Source organism: Drosophila melanogaster, chromosome X (genome assembly GCF_000001215.4).
Source record: "Drosophila melanogaster chromosome X".
In the NCBI taxonomy this organism is placed as follows: Eukaryota; Metazoa; Arthropoda; class Insecta; order Diptera; family Drosophilidae; genus Drosophila; species Drosophila melanogaster.
Window position 1 is genome coordinate 3,639,611 of NC_004354.4, and position 15,196 is coordinate 3,654,806.

General features: G+C 37.9%; 1 protein-coding gene across 2 annotated transcripts in view, besides 1 other annotated feature; it reads left to right on the top strand.

The window, feature by feature from the left end:
- AstA-R1 (Allatostatin A receptor 1) overlaps positions 1–15,196 on the top strand; it is a 92,189-nt gene that overhangs the window by 65,075 nt on the left and 11,918 nt on the right. For both annotated transcript variants that reach the window (NM_079961.4, NM_166982.2), the window contains one exon: positions 5,694–6,152. In NM_079961.4, the coding sequence (NP_524700.1) occupies positions 5,861–6,152 (292 nt within the window). In that variant the 5' untranslated portion in view covers positions 5,694–5,860. The remainder of the gene's footprint in view (positions 1–5,693; positions 6,153–15,196) is intronic.
- Positions 5,513–5,572: a mobile genetic element.

Here is a 15,196-nt window from a genome sequence, read left to right on the forward strand (position 1 = left end):
CCTAAGCTACAGCATTTAAATCGTAGTTAAACCGAATGTGTTCAAATTAAACGTGCCTCACAAAAGTCATATTACATATCCTTTACATTAAGATGAAAAAGTGGCCAACTTTGCGGACTTCAACGACTCTTTATCATAACAATTAGGCAAAGTGCTTTGCAAATTTGTGCACTTTTATAGGGGCTATCGCCCATGGTGACTGACTGTGCGCCGCATATGGCTGCCATTATGAATGGACTCGTCCACTCGACCACCCGCTTTTCCGCCCGTCCGCTTTTCCAAGCGCTTTTCCACCATTTTTGCCCCCTGCTCTCACATGAGAGTAAGTGTGCTTTTGGTTGGCGGGTGTTTGTGCTGCGCTTTAACCAATTAGGAAATTACTTGTGTAAAGTGTTTGCCACAACAGCAGTAAAACAAATACCAATAGGAACTTTTCCCTACCCCACTGGGGAAAACGACATCGAAAAGACCCGAGAAAATTCTGGTCTAAAATCCCTGGGCTTAAAGTTCAGCCAACGATCGTTAGCCATGTTGGCTTCGAGAGTCTTCGTCTCCCTAAAAATCAATGGAAATGCTTCAAACTTTCTGCCAGTTGAAAAGCAAGAACTAATTACCACAAAAAAAATAATATATATATAGGGCAACGAATCTGAAAACTATTGACCGCAATTTATCCTCAGGGATTTTGCAATCTTAAATGCCAGAGCAATAAAGCTTATTAAAGTAATTTTCAGTTACGCGTATGCTTTGAGCCGATAATTTCAGGTGCTCAATATCATATATACCTATATATATATACATATATAACTATATAATCATCTATACCAATTATTGTGCTATTAACTCTTCACTTTCCAATTTACTGCTTTAATTAATACCCATGTTTTCACGCAATTTACCTTTGGTTTTCACTTAACTCAACTTCTAAAAAAAAAATCTCCTCTGCTTTTAATTATCCCTTTTTTATTAATCACTCAAATTTTCTAGATATCCCCTTCGTAATTTAACATCAACTGAAACTTTAGCCCGACACAACACAAACTTAAAGTTCATTTTTAGAGACGAAGATGGAAAACCCAAATCAAAACCAGCAAAACCAACGAGCGTTGGGAATTTGTTGCCATAGCCGAGAAGCAGATTAAGTTTTTTAATTAATTCTTTCTAGCAGGGCGGTGGTTTCTGGTTTTTGGGATGTGGGGTGTGGCGGTTGGCTGGATTGTAGCCGACTTTAAAGTCAATTAGTTTCATAAATCCGCGTTGACACATATTTGATTAAAAAGTTGTGCCCCGACAACCCGAAAACCAAGCGAATGTTGAAAAGAGACGAGGTGACGTTAAAAACTAGAAGGCACCAAAGAAAACACACACACACACACACACCAAATTGGCTTTTAATTACATCTAATCTAAAGTTTTCTTTAATAAAAACCATATAATGAAATCCAGGCAGCCCATTGATTTTGTTTTAATGCATTGTTTTAGAATTGTAAGCCAATCCAAGTTAAGATTGATGCGTAAACGATAGCTTGAAATATTCATTGTTACTTAGTTTAAGAAAATAAAACATATTTAATGACAAAACATATAAAATTGCCATATATATAATTTCCATAATAAAAAAACAGTCAATTGCTTTGCGGCAGTAAATGAATGCCACTGATGACCGATAAAAAGTGATTAATTAATAAGAAAATATTTTCGCTGACTGAAAAATCAGTTTCTCTTTGGTTTTATGTCATTTAATTATAGAGAACATTACCGAAGCAAATTACACAATCTGTTTGGGCTCGTATATTAACTGCGTATTTTGTGTCCCAGCCTTGGAAATTATTCTATTGTTTTAATGAATTCAGTGGTTTCATATTACGACTATCAGCGCGTTGGACTTTAAATTGTAATTACATTTTTGTGGCTTTTTACCGTTGACCATTCCGTGGGCAATTTGATTGTGGGCATCCTTTTGACAGTAGTCAAATGGCAATAAAACGGCGACCCATCCTGCGTTAAAATTCAATAAGGTCAATAACGATATCAAGCATACGCCACGATAGCCCGCTCTACGCGAGACGAATTTCCTGCAAAATTGCCCAACCTATTGCACATCTTGGCCATCTATGAAAATAGCTCAATGACAAACATATTTAATTTATACACACTGCACTGCACATGCACATGTACTATTTCACTTCAAATGGAAAATTGTTCGAAGGGCGAGGGAAATGAGCAGTGCGTGAATAGTGCACATATTCGTATACATACATATATGTATATATGTACATATTACTTCTCGCATTTCATCGGATTGATCGGATAAATTATTTATTTATATTTATATGCAATGGTATTTTTTAATTAAAATCGTTGACGACCGTTGTCTATTGCAATTGTAATTATATTTGATGTCGAAATAAATATTTTACTTATATAATTATAATTTAAGTTCTTTGATTTTATTTTTAATTAGCGAGAATGTATTGTTGGCTGTTCGATTTTTGTAATTCATTATTTTTGATACTGTATCGATTTATCATTTTTTTTTCCAGCCTAATATTTTGTTAATAATTAAAAAAAAATACTAACAATATGTCTTAATTATGCGCTGTCTGCGCCACCAATTTTATTATACATTTTTTTTTTTGTATTTTTTATACTAGTCTCGCCTGAAAACATTCTTACACTTAGCTCTAAGCTAATTATTAATATTTAATTTATAGCAGATGTTGCCTGTGTTTGGTTTCGAATTTAATGATGATGTTATTGTTTGCCGCCTGCCTTTTCGGTGTTTTTGCTTGGCTAACTTTTACGATTCGCATTCGGGCCATAAAAACGCAATTAGATTGAACGCCACGTACAGAAAAGCCACATGAGTCCCACAGTGTCTCCCTTTTTCTTTTAATTGAAATAAATGGCATATTCATCGAACCTCAAATAATTGACTAAAGCTGAAATTGCTTTACGGCCGAATTGGAATTTGCATTTGTGTTGCACAAGCCCATTGTGCGAAAGTCCATGGCCGAGGAATACTCACTTAGGGGGTTGCTTACATCCAGATAACAACGCCGCGTATACGCAGTCTCGGCAACGGTGCGTATACGTAATCTGGTCGAACCAACCAATTCAGTACAATGACAGATCGAATGATTGACTGATTGACTGCCCACTGGCATTTGCCACTGGAACGCAGACTTAGAACAACAAACAGAATACAGATTTTAAAGATTCTTACATTTCTTTCATATAACTTTTGAAATATTTAAGGAAGATATTAATTACCTTAATATTACTCTTTAAGGAACTGCAGCATTAATTTTGACTTACGCTGCTCTTATAATTTTGTTCACAGTGTAGTAATTGCATTGCGCTGCGATTATTGCAGGACGTAGGCTGTCATGAATCGACTGAACAGGGATAATTGAAGGATTCCTGCTCTCAATGCCACACACCAATTCCATTAACAAACGATGGGCGATAAGAGGATTAAAGGCAACTAATGCATTCGCAAACACCAACAATCGAATAATTTTCCTTACACATCAAAATTAGACAATAAAACCTTAAGAGTCTTAACTATTAATGCCATAAGTTTGATTAAAATTTAAAAATGTATATAAGAACACACATCCTTCGGCATTTTTTGTCATTGAATACATTTTTCACTTGTGAAACTAACAAATTCAATTTCAAGACCCTTTGTCGCATTTCCCGGCGGCGGAAAGTCAAGGAAAAGCTTCAGCATAGGAAGAGAAAACCCAAGACACAGCCAGTAGCTCCTTTATATGCCTCTTAATCCTTAAACAGTTTGCCACAAAGCGAAATTTATGTGGGAAGCCGTAAATCAAATCAGCTTAATACGCTTAACATAAATCGTGGAGTTTAGAGAAGACAAAAAAAAAAAAAACAAAAAAAAACCATTAAATCGTTCTATAATTGCTCAACGCAGATAGCGTCGCCGAAAAATGAGTAATAATATCTCCGATAAGCAGAGACAAACGGTTCATAATTATGGCTTGATTTAATTAAAAGCACTGCGGAAATAATTTACCGGCACGACTGGCAATTTGTGACAACAATCACAGAAGTGCCCTCGATATCATCTGCATAATTTATAGTTGGCAATTTCTTTGAATGGATCTGTCTGTCTCTCGCAAAATTGTATGCATTGTATGCCAAATTGATTCTGTCTGTTATATTTTTATTTCTGTCTGACACTTATTCAACCAGAGAATCGCGTTGCCATTCTCGAAAACGCAAACTGTCGCAAGGATATGGAATCCTTATAGTTTTCTTGTACAATTACTTACTTACTTATTAAGCTTAACATTTAAATCCTCAAGCGTATTCAAAGTTTAGTGATTCCAACTATAGTTTCACCATTGAACAGACACTCTTTTGGAATTCTGTCAACGAAATTCCTACATCTCTGGACGCACTCAATTATGGCGCCTTGTCCTTCGCTTTTCTCGTCATCTCGTTTGTCAATCCCCCGTTTGAGCTGAGTTCTTTTGCTCTGTTTTGTGTTACTCGCTTAATAATATGTTAATTGACAGCTTAAGCCAACCGTCAGCGAAGGGTGCGTGCCATTTCAGACACGACATGACAGCACATATGTCTCCTCGATTAGTAGTTAAAGTGTAATGCCATTGGATAGCAAAACGAACAAAAAAAAAGAAAGCAGCAAAAAAAAAAGAAAAAAATGGAGGATAAGGATGGGTAACATGGATACAAGTGTTATCCTTAGGCGGCTAATTGATGCAGCGCACGTGGCGTATGCGTTATATTCCGTTCGTGAATATTCGGCATCGATGGTTTATATATATTTAACACTATGCAAATGTGATAAATATCTGCCAAGGTCCGCTGTCTTTTTTTTTCCAGAAATATTCCCTTCTTTCTCCTTGTAATGTAATTAAATTAATTTTACATAATTTGGTACATGGCCATCCAGATGATGTTCTGTGCAACAGTGGCATTCAATTAGAATGGAATGCCTGCAAATTCAATAAGTCAGTTTAAATTAAGGAAAAGGGAAATGTATTCGATTTCTCAAAAATTAATATTAAAATTTTGACAGAAATTTTATTGTACAATTAAATAAAAGGCGAGTAAAATATTCAGCCCACTGTGCAGCACATTTCACTTTCGTTCACTGTGGCGAAACAAAAGGAAACTTATCGAAACGCCCACACAACGACGGCCTTGACTATCCATCTATTTTGCGTGAAGAGCGGATATGGATGTAGATTTATTCGCATCTCTATAGCCATCTATATTCGGCATCTGCCTATGCGAGACTATGCAGAATAAATATATGTATATGTATGTACATACCTATGCCTGGTTTTCAGGTAAACTCCATTCCTCATTTGGCGAAAAGAAGGAAAAGAACACCTTCTCCTGAAATAAAGGATATGCGCGACAAGAGGCGATTACTACTTTCAAATTAACATATAACATAACATATTAACATATTAATTTATTAGATCATATCTTATCATTAACGAAACTTTCTGAGATACTTTATATGCTCGCAAACGCTTGATTCTGCCTGTTACATACGTTTCAACAAATCTAGCATACCCTCTTACTCTACGTGTGTTATGGGTATAAAAACAAAAAACAAAAAAAATATATATCTGCATCTGCCAGTTCATATCTAAATTATTTATTACACCACTTCAATTTGTCTCTTTCAGGGCGATATAACTCACGGATATGCGTGGCCGTGGGCGTGCCGCAACAAGCAAATGCGAGAAGCCAAACAATAGAGACAGAGTCATCCAATTAGAAAGGCCCTACAGAATCGAATAATATATATACTCATATATATATATATTTAAGCACGATAGGGATCTCTGTCAAGATGGCTGGCCATCAGTCGCTGGCACTTTTGTTGGCCACGCTAATTAGCAGCTGGCCAAAAGCCTCTTGGGGCGCCACTGGAAACGGTAGTATCATAAGCGTTAGCAACAGCAGTGGCAACAACTATGCATTCACCTCGGAACACACGGATCATTCGGATCACAATGCCAACGACTCCATGGAATATGATGCAGAGAGTGTGGCCCTCGAACGGATCGTATCCACAATAGTTCCCGTATTCTTTGGCATTATCGGATTCGCAGGACTTTTGGGCAATGGTCTGGTTATTCTGGGTAAGTGGCAAGCGAGTCTCAAAATTTGTTTAATCAATATCTCTTCCCAATCAATCTGAAAGTATGCACATGATATCAGATAGATACAGTGTTTTGGCATCCTCCACAAAATCCAGCTCGATATAATCGTAGATATCAATCGTAGTACGAGTGGGTCGCAACATTTTCTTAGCAGTGTATGCCCCCTTCTTGCCACATAAAAACGCCGATTCGCATCCGACGAAACGCTTTCATTAGCGACCTCTGGCAAATTATGCGTAATAATTGCAAATGAAGCTGCAAAGGACGAAAAGCAATAAGGATGAGGTGCTGGAGAGCCATAAAAACATAAAATCGCTTGCAAGAGCCGCGCGTTCATGCGGAAGCTAATTGATTTTTTATATCCCCATTAAGGGAATGGGCGAATAACGGTGAGGTGTGAGGCTGTGAGGCATCGTTAAGATTGCAATTTGCTAGTATTGCAGAAATTTAATAGGCCAGCAGAGGCACGCGCTGCGTTGCGATTCATATTCGTAGTAAACCAAAATCAAAGTGCCAATAAGTGCATTAAATGGAAAGTGCAATCTCCTATGTTTTTGTTTTTTTTTTGCACAAATAATAGCAAATAATAAATATGCCTTAATTTAATCTGCTCTCTTACTGCAGCAAGAAGCAGGCAATGAAAGAATGTCAGGGGGTCAAAGAAAGGATCTTACCTCAAACACTTGAGTGCCTGTCTGTGTGTGCAAGTGGACAAGTATATGTGTGTGTGGGTGTGCATGTGTGTGTGCATGTGCTCTATCACCGACACAACAGACTAAATCTCAACAGGCAAACTCATTTTGCATGCACTAGTTTTCGTCTCTTTTTTTCGCTTTGTTGTTTTCTCGTTGCAACCTTGGTGTGAAATTCTCAGAGGCCATCTTACCTCACCTGCAATTTGCCGTGTGTGTGTGTGTGTGTGTGTGCGTGTATGATAGTGTGTGTGTTGGTTGGCCACACCATCTACCCACCGGAAAAACAAAAACAGAAAAGAAACAAGCTCAAACAGCTCGAAGCTCGGTAGAAGAATCTAAAAATAAGAAAATCACAAGGCAAAAAAAAAAAAAACTGAAAAAAGGCGGCTGCTCTAAGTGTAGCGGTAAAACTAAACCCCCGACGTCGAGCACTAAGAATACAGTTTTTTTTCTTTGTTTTTCGCCAGCCACCTCTTGACTATAAGCTTCCGTTCAAGCCTTTCTCTTAAGCTCGAGGTTCCGCCATAAAAATGAAAATGAAAACAACTTGCAGCAATGGAGACATAACCAAACTCAATTAGAACAAATTCACTTGCCAAGGATTGTGAACCCATTTTTTACATCTAGTTAAGGGCTGTAATATTTTCATAGTCTTTCGAAAAGTAAAAGCTAATATTTAAATTTGGCTGGCCTAAAGCTTAATTATTTGTGGATTGCTTTCTTTAACTAGAATTCTAGAAACCGAGTATCCTTGAAAGTTATACAAGAAACAAATGAGTGGGTCAAAGTGCAGGAGGCGTTGGTGGGTCACGCCCACATTGGCCAAGTAAAAAAGCGTTTTCCATGTCGCTTTTCCTCGGTTTCCTATCGCATTCTCAACGCTGTCAGGCCAATGGAAAAGTTTTATTAAAGTCGCAAGTGGCATCCAATTGCCCACGGACAACCACCCACAATTTCCACAGCATCCTGTTCCAATTTTACTCGGGATGCTGCTGTGTGGAAAAGCCACTTTGTCAGCTGCGTTGGCGGCATTATGATAAATGATTTGTAAATGAACGTGTGGATTTTATGGCAAATTATGAAAGGCGAAAATTAGAGCCACTCAACTGGGAGAACTTCCGAGTTTGCCTACTAGTAGTGCCGCCAGTTCTAGGCAAAACTACTAGTCTCGAGAATACACTGAAAATATGATGGGCTCGTTAGCACGTTAGTTATATGCTAGAAAAGATATGATGTAAGACTTATCTCAAAAATATTTTCAAGTGCACATATATTTTACTATGAAGATTTAGCTGCCTGCGTTGCAAAGTGCAAGCGTTTACTTATGGCTTATGGAAAGATAATTTGTCAAAATGCCATTACACTTGACCAGTTGAAAAAAGAAAAAAAAAAACGCCAACTGACATCATCATCATCATCATCATCAGCAGCAGCAGCAGCAGCAGGCATCATTACAACATTATCCGTGTGTGGATGATAAGGTGCTGCATTTTATGGCTGATATGTACATTTTCACACCCAAACGCACACGATATATTGATAGATGAAGGCTTGCTGCCTTGCATGGGCATTAAGCTGAAATTGATTTAATTTCAGCATTGCTCTCGCCGCAAAACTATGGCATTTCCCCAGATACTTTTGGCAAATGTATGCATAAGTTTACACAACTCTGACACAAACTGTCAACAGCAATTTGTGTAAATCTGCCGGTCGAAGCAAACAAACCGCAACACGAATCCAAAACACACAATCCTTTATGCTTATAATTATAATTTATGTTTCAAGAATATTCCGGGCTAGGCAATGTCACTTCAATTTGGCATTGGCCTTTGTCGCTGGAGAACGGTTCAGTTTGACAGCGTTTTTTGGTCTACCATTTGCCAAAATAAATCCAGCCCAGTGGCGAATGTGCAAGCCAGTTGAAGGGGCCCACAAATTCAGTTATAAAATTGTAATTGCCTAGACGAACAGGAACGTGACTCAGTCCCCGTAACGATAATCCTGTCTCACCGATATCCACTACGTTTTCCGGCCACAGGAGCGGTATGCAAAGTTAATAGGATTTCGGATGGAGCAACAAAGTTTTGAAAAGACTTTTGAAGAAAAACAGCTCAAGTTTTTCACAATTTTTTTGGCTTGAAATGCTTGCAGCTAAAAAACAAACTCGAAATTTAATTTCTTTGCATTTATATACACTTTCAAATCACTTTTTCATTGAAACTAAAAAAAGGTAGAGCATGTGCTAGTTGAAATAACTTCCATCGTAGCCAACAATACCTGTGTGTTTTTTTTTCTGTTGTCCTGACGGAGCTGGCAAATTTGATTTGGTCCCAAACCCAAAACATGTTTCTCATTCGACACAGTTTCCCCCTTTTTTTTTTGTTTTTTTTTTCGCCTGGCATCCTTTTTCGACAGATGGAACCGCAAAATCAACTTAAATGAGGGCGTAATACAATTTCGTGGGATATATAACCGAAAGGGTTGCAGATAGAATGGATGAGTTGGCGTTAAGAGGGAGTTGAGAAAACGAGAAAACCTTATACACCTGCATCCATACCGACATCCTGTGAATCCGTGAAGGCCACGCCAAGGACGCCGGGCATAAATTGTTTGCACTTTTGCCATTGTTATTATGGCTTTTCGCAGGAAAATGTATTTACCATTCTCTGGATTTCCACCATGCATATTTGCATGTAAACACGGCTAGGGGAATTCTCGATTGGTTCATGGTGCAACAAGAACAAATTGCTTGCATTGCCACACATGATTAGAAACTGAAAACATGATTGGCCGCCCAGAAAGTTCTGCGAAATAAGTTCGAAATCGACTTCAATTAATAGCATCAATATAGATTTTTCAAATCCATTAAATGGAAAACTTAATGATTTGGATTATTCCTGTTATATGCAGAGTAATTTTGGCCTACTACCAAGCCAGTTATGTTTTACTTCGTCCTCTCAGCTACAATTTCCTTTTTGTTGCTTATTTTTCGCAAAATATTCGACCATAAAAGCAGCCAAACATGTGCACCGGATGAGTCCTGATGCGAAGGATACACCTGAGTCTATGCTTCAAACACTTTATTATCGAAAAAATGCCGAGTACTTTTCTTTCTGGCCAAGGCTCAAACTTTTGAGGGGCTTGCATGTCTCCTTCAGGAATCATATTAAAAAAAAAACCAAAATATGTTGCAGCCTGCACGTAGTTGCAATTTAAGGAAGCACATGCGAGTATTTTAGTGTGAAGCCCCGTAAAAACGTACGCACAAAAGTATGCAATGAAAGAAGCATTTAAGAGGCATATGGTCACATGCGTGTGTGGGTGCGTGTGTGTGTGTGTGTGTGTGCGTTGGGTAAATTTACACAAATCCACAAGGCGTACGAATTTATTATCCAGCGTTGATAGTGATAAAATTTATAACCAGCATTGAGCGAACTGCCTAAAAGCGGGCAGTACAAACACAAACACGGCCGCACACAGACAAACAGACAGAGAGACAGACAGACAAACAATGCCCAAGTGAGCCACACACAAACATACACACACGCACACACACACAGAGGCAATTGTGCGTGGGTGGATGGGACCCGCTGTCCCACTCACTTGCTCCGTCTATCTCGCTTCCACTCTCCGTACATTCGTCATATTTATGCTTTTTTATGGGCCATGTACAATTTTATTGTTTTACTTTTCAATGCAATGTCTGCCGGGGCCTGGCACACACACACACACACACACACACACTAACTCACTCGAATGTGTGCGAATACACACACACATACATGCCACAGCATTGCGCAAACAAGTAGTACACAAATTTTTCTTATATTGCTGTTGTGTGCTGCTGTGTTCTTTCGAAAATCATTCGAGTATAGATTGTTAAACTTTCGCTTTAGAATAGTACTATTTTCATGACCACAACTGTATCGAAGGACTTGGCAAATGGGAAGATACCCACTGAATACCGGAATACATGCACTGCTTAGGACCCCAAAACCCGTTTGGCTTGCTGAACAAAGGCAGCTGAACAGGTATAAAATACCAGAGCTTCGCTGTCTTCCCACACAGGATATGCATAAGGACAGGACTTTCCGGCTTGCGATAACGTTTGGAAATGAAATCTGGACATTTTACATTTTAATATTTAAAAATTGCAAGCTGAACAACAAATTATTAAGTGAAAATCATGCAATCATTGATTGAATACACAAAGTTTAAAAATCGTAAAAGGACTCTTTCAGTTTTGGGAACACCCTTCTTTAGTTTTATTTGCCGGCACTTTTGTGTGCATTCCTGCGCATACATTCTTTTGTCCTAAACCCAACCCCCCCCCCCCCCGTTTCGACCCCCATTTTTAGGCCCTTTTCGACCCTTCTATGTCTCCATCGTTCGCACACACTTGTGGCGCACTCTTGTCAACACATATGCGCCCATGATGGCCGCACCATATGGCCAGGTAGTCCCCAGATCCCACAGCCCTCATCCTCATCCTCATCCGCATCCTCATCCTTGTGCTCATGCTCGTCTTATACCCATGCCCAAGTGTCCTTGGGCTTTTTGGCCCCTGGCAAGTGGCCATAGGTTTTTTATTCGCCCGCTGACTGATGCAAATCCCATCAATAATCCAACAATGCTGCGCCGCTCAAGACGAGATGTTGGTATATATTATAAAATAGAAATGGCGACAAAGAAATAAAGAAACCGAAAACAAAAGAAAACGAACTTACTTTAAATATATTGTTAAGTAAATGGGATATTCAAAGGGTTTTCGCATTCTATAGTAAAATGATTTCAAAAATATTTTATATAACTGACAGTTGTCAGTTTTAAAATTTATTACTGCGTTGCAAAAGTTTACCGTGCACGATGATTGACTGCTTGTCGAGTTGACTGATTCACATTTGTTTGTCAATCATAATGATGAGCTCACGATATTGATGTACAATTTCATGCTGCTACCATGTATTGTCGTCAATTTGAAGGGTGAAATGGCATTGTTAAACGAGTGTCTGTCCAATCTATACAGATGATTTACCTGATATACATATATGTACATATCTATGTATATAATATAATATTATGGTTGTGGTGCAAAACAAATTAAATATGGCAAAAAAATATTACAGCTTATCCCAGCTCGAATAATATTTAGAAATTAAAGAATATAAGAAGAAGATTATCTAAAGGAGCATTTGCTCGATAGCGTGAGGCTCTTGAATTTGAATGACATTCGAATTTATTGCCCTACGGCTGTTCAATTCAATTTTAATGAACTCAGGAAGTCAGGTGCATTTGATTGGATTATTAATGTGTTTTGATAGGTACTTAGTTATGGTTGACACTTTGTGTGGTAAGTGATAGGAATGTATCTTAAAATTAATTAATAGACCACAATTTGATTGCTGAAGCAAATTAAGATATACAAATAATTAAAACCAAAGTGTACAACTCTGATTCAACACCTGTTTCTCATCCATGGACAATGCACACTGTAAAGCAGTTAAGCATAAATTATTAACAAAATAACTATAAATTTAATATATAAATTGCATCACTTAAACAGGACCTTCAGTTGAAATAGTCATTGTAACGAGAGTCCCTGGGCTCTGAACTCAATTCAGTGTGGCCATAGGAAAATGTTTCCCAGAAAATGTGCTCTTCCTTTTTTTGATTTATCTAAGTTCACCCCGCACACTCGCCTTCCCTTTGTCTGGCATTAAATATGTATTTGTATAGGCTGGCAAATGATGCAAATAAAAGTAGAGAAAGTAGGGAAAATAAAACAAAAATAATGAAGGCTGGACACCGCTGATTTCAGAGAGTCCGAAGATTGCAGAAGGATCCACAAATGGGCCAAGAAAAGGACAATGGACCAAGGGTCGGTTTTGTAACCGGATATTCATGTGCCAAAACAGGATGTCTTTTCTATCTGTGCTGTGCATTAAAATTTAAATTAATTGCCATAGCCGAGCGTACTGTACTTACTGTACGCACTTTGCTTGGCAACAACAGCACGAATCGAAATATTCCTGCATATCCTGCATAGCAATCATTTATGCACTTAATGGGGCTTAAGCCCACACACTTGGCCGCCTTTAATTGGATCATAAAACAAAGGCCTCGACCGAATATCCAAACTCGAACGGAACTCTTACATTGAGATAGCCAATTTTAATTGAGAATAAATTTCTATGCCATTAAAATTATGCCTACCGTAATGGATCGTGTCCAAATAATCAGGCAGTGTGATTTTATTATGCTCAAAAACAACGAGCTTAAGACACGTAAATTACTTCACTTTAGTACTCTTCAAAATAACAACACAATTTTTGTTTACTTCTCGAGAAAATCCAACGAATGAGGAACCTAATTAAATCGCTGCGCACTTGAGGCGTGAAATTTGCCCACTTAACTCCTGAGCTGCCCCCTTAAATTTTTTATTACCCAAATAAACGTATTTCAATTGTTTGCTTGGCAACATATATACTACTAATTTGAAATAAATAAATACTAAATATGTAAGCACATTTTTTTTTTCATAAAATAAATAAGCCAAAGTTCAATGCGAAGAATGTTCTTAAACTTAAGCTTGAAAGTTAAGACCTATACTCACTTTTGTCTACTAAATCAGAGCTCAAATTGCGTATACGCCGTGTCGACTTGAAGTGCATCAATAACAGGCTAAAAACAGGAAGGAAAATACGGGCAACAAGAGAGGGCTAACGAAAGGGCGGGGGAAATGGGTGGGGCATTAGAGTGACATTAAAGTTCAATAAAAGTGAATTTATGCCCCCAGATGCGAGTGAACAGGAAATCCTGTCTAGAACACAGGCACGCACACACCCATGTGTGTGTGTGTGTGTTGTCTGAATATTTGTTTATTTGTAAGCTCCTTTAGAACCAACGTGACACGCCCCCTGATTTTTTTTTTGCTTTGCAGGCCAGCATTAAATAACAAACGTTTTTTTCGCTTGAAGAACTTTTGCCGCTTTTGCTGCCGTGCCCCATAAATTATGCTACACTTTATTATTTTGTAAAATTCCAGCCAGCCAAGAAGGAAAAAACAAAAAAAAAAAAAATAACTGGCACACTTTTTCGTGTAATGGCGGGAAAAAGTTAATGCCGCAACAAAAACGCCACATTTTGGACCCTTTTTTTTTTTTTTGTGCGAATCCTTCTCGTGTGTCAACAGGACCCGCAAAAAGTTGGTTAACCACAGTGACTAGTGGGTGTGTAGTGGGTGTGCACCGCCTTCTGTTAATTGATAAAGCCTCAGAACAAAGTTGCCAACTGAACCCCATTTAAAGTAGAAAAAAAAATTCTTTTGTCATGTTTTTTTATTTTTTCTTGCTGTTTGCTGGTAACATAAATATCTCGATTAATTGGAATTTGTATATAAATTTATATTATATATATTTGATATCCTATCATTTACTTACGCCATTTGGCAATTTCATGCAAATACTTATGCCAAAACGGCAAAAATTTGCTACCAATCTGTTGCCAAAAACTATTCAGCAATAAACAAGCTGAAGAAGCCTAAGAGAAAAGTTTGGCAAGGGCTTAAACGGGGTTACAGTTGAAGCACCCAATGGTAAACATATGTTGACCTTTTCTATATATTGTAATATAATATCAAATATATCGTGCATTTTGTATTATTGTCACCAATTTTTTTTTTACTGTTACAATCCTGTTCCTGCTGCTGCTTATTACTCTATTGCCTGCTTTTTGCTTATTTTTCACGTCAAGCGAGTTTGCGCTTTTTGCTCACCTTGAAAACATCCTGTGCTAAATATATATTTGAAAAGGAAATTGATTTGCGGTCGCGGCATTCAGCTCTGGCTTATACACTTAGAACAAAATGCCTTGAGCATCGATTAAGTTATATAAACAACGATTTTATTTCGTATTGTACGTTGTATTGTACAAAAGCTGGTGTGCTTTTTTTGCAGTGTATTTCGCGACATTTCCCATTTCCTCGAGAAAATTTGCTACCTGTATTGCCGTACATTTCCTCTTCTTTTACTCTTCGGTGATTGTTAGCCTCTTGAGTTTGTACTTCCTTTGGCTTCGTGGCCCACATCAATCCATTGGCATCAACGCATCGCATTCTCGTATGGGCGAAATAACATTTTGTTACAGTTTCAACACTGTTTTAGCCCCACTTTCGTTCCGTTTCTATATGTACATATATACATATATATTTTCTTTCTCTCCCTTTCTTGAATGTCTTTGTCACGCTTCCTTTGTGTGGAGCTACATAAATTGTTGGCTAATTGCAAGTGGCTCCTTTGGCCAAGGGAAAATATGAAAAAATGAAAAAAA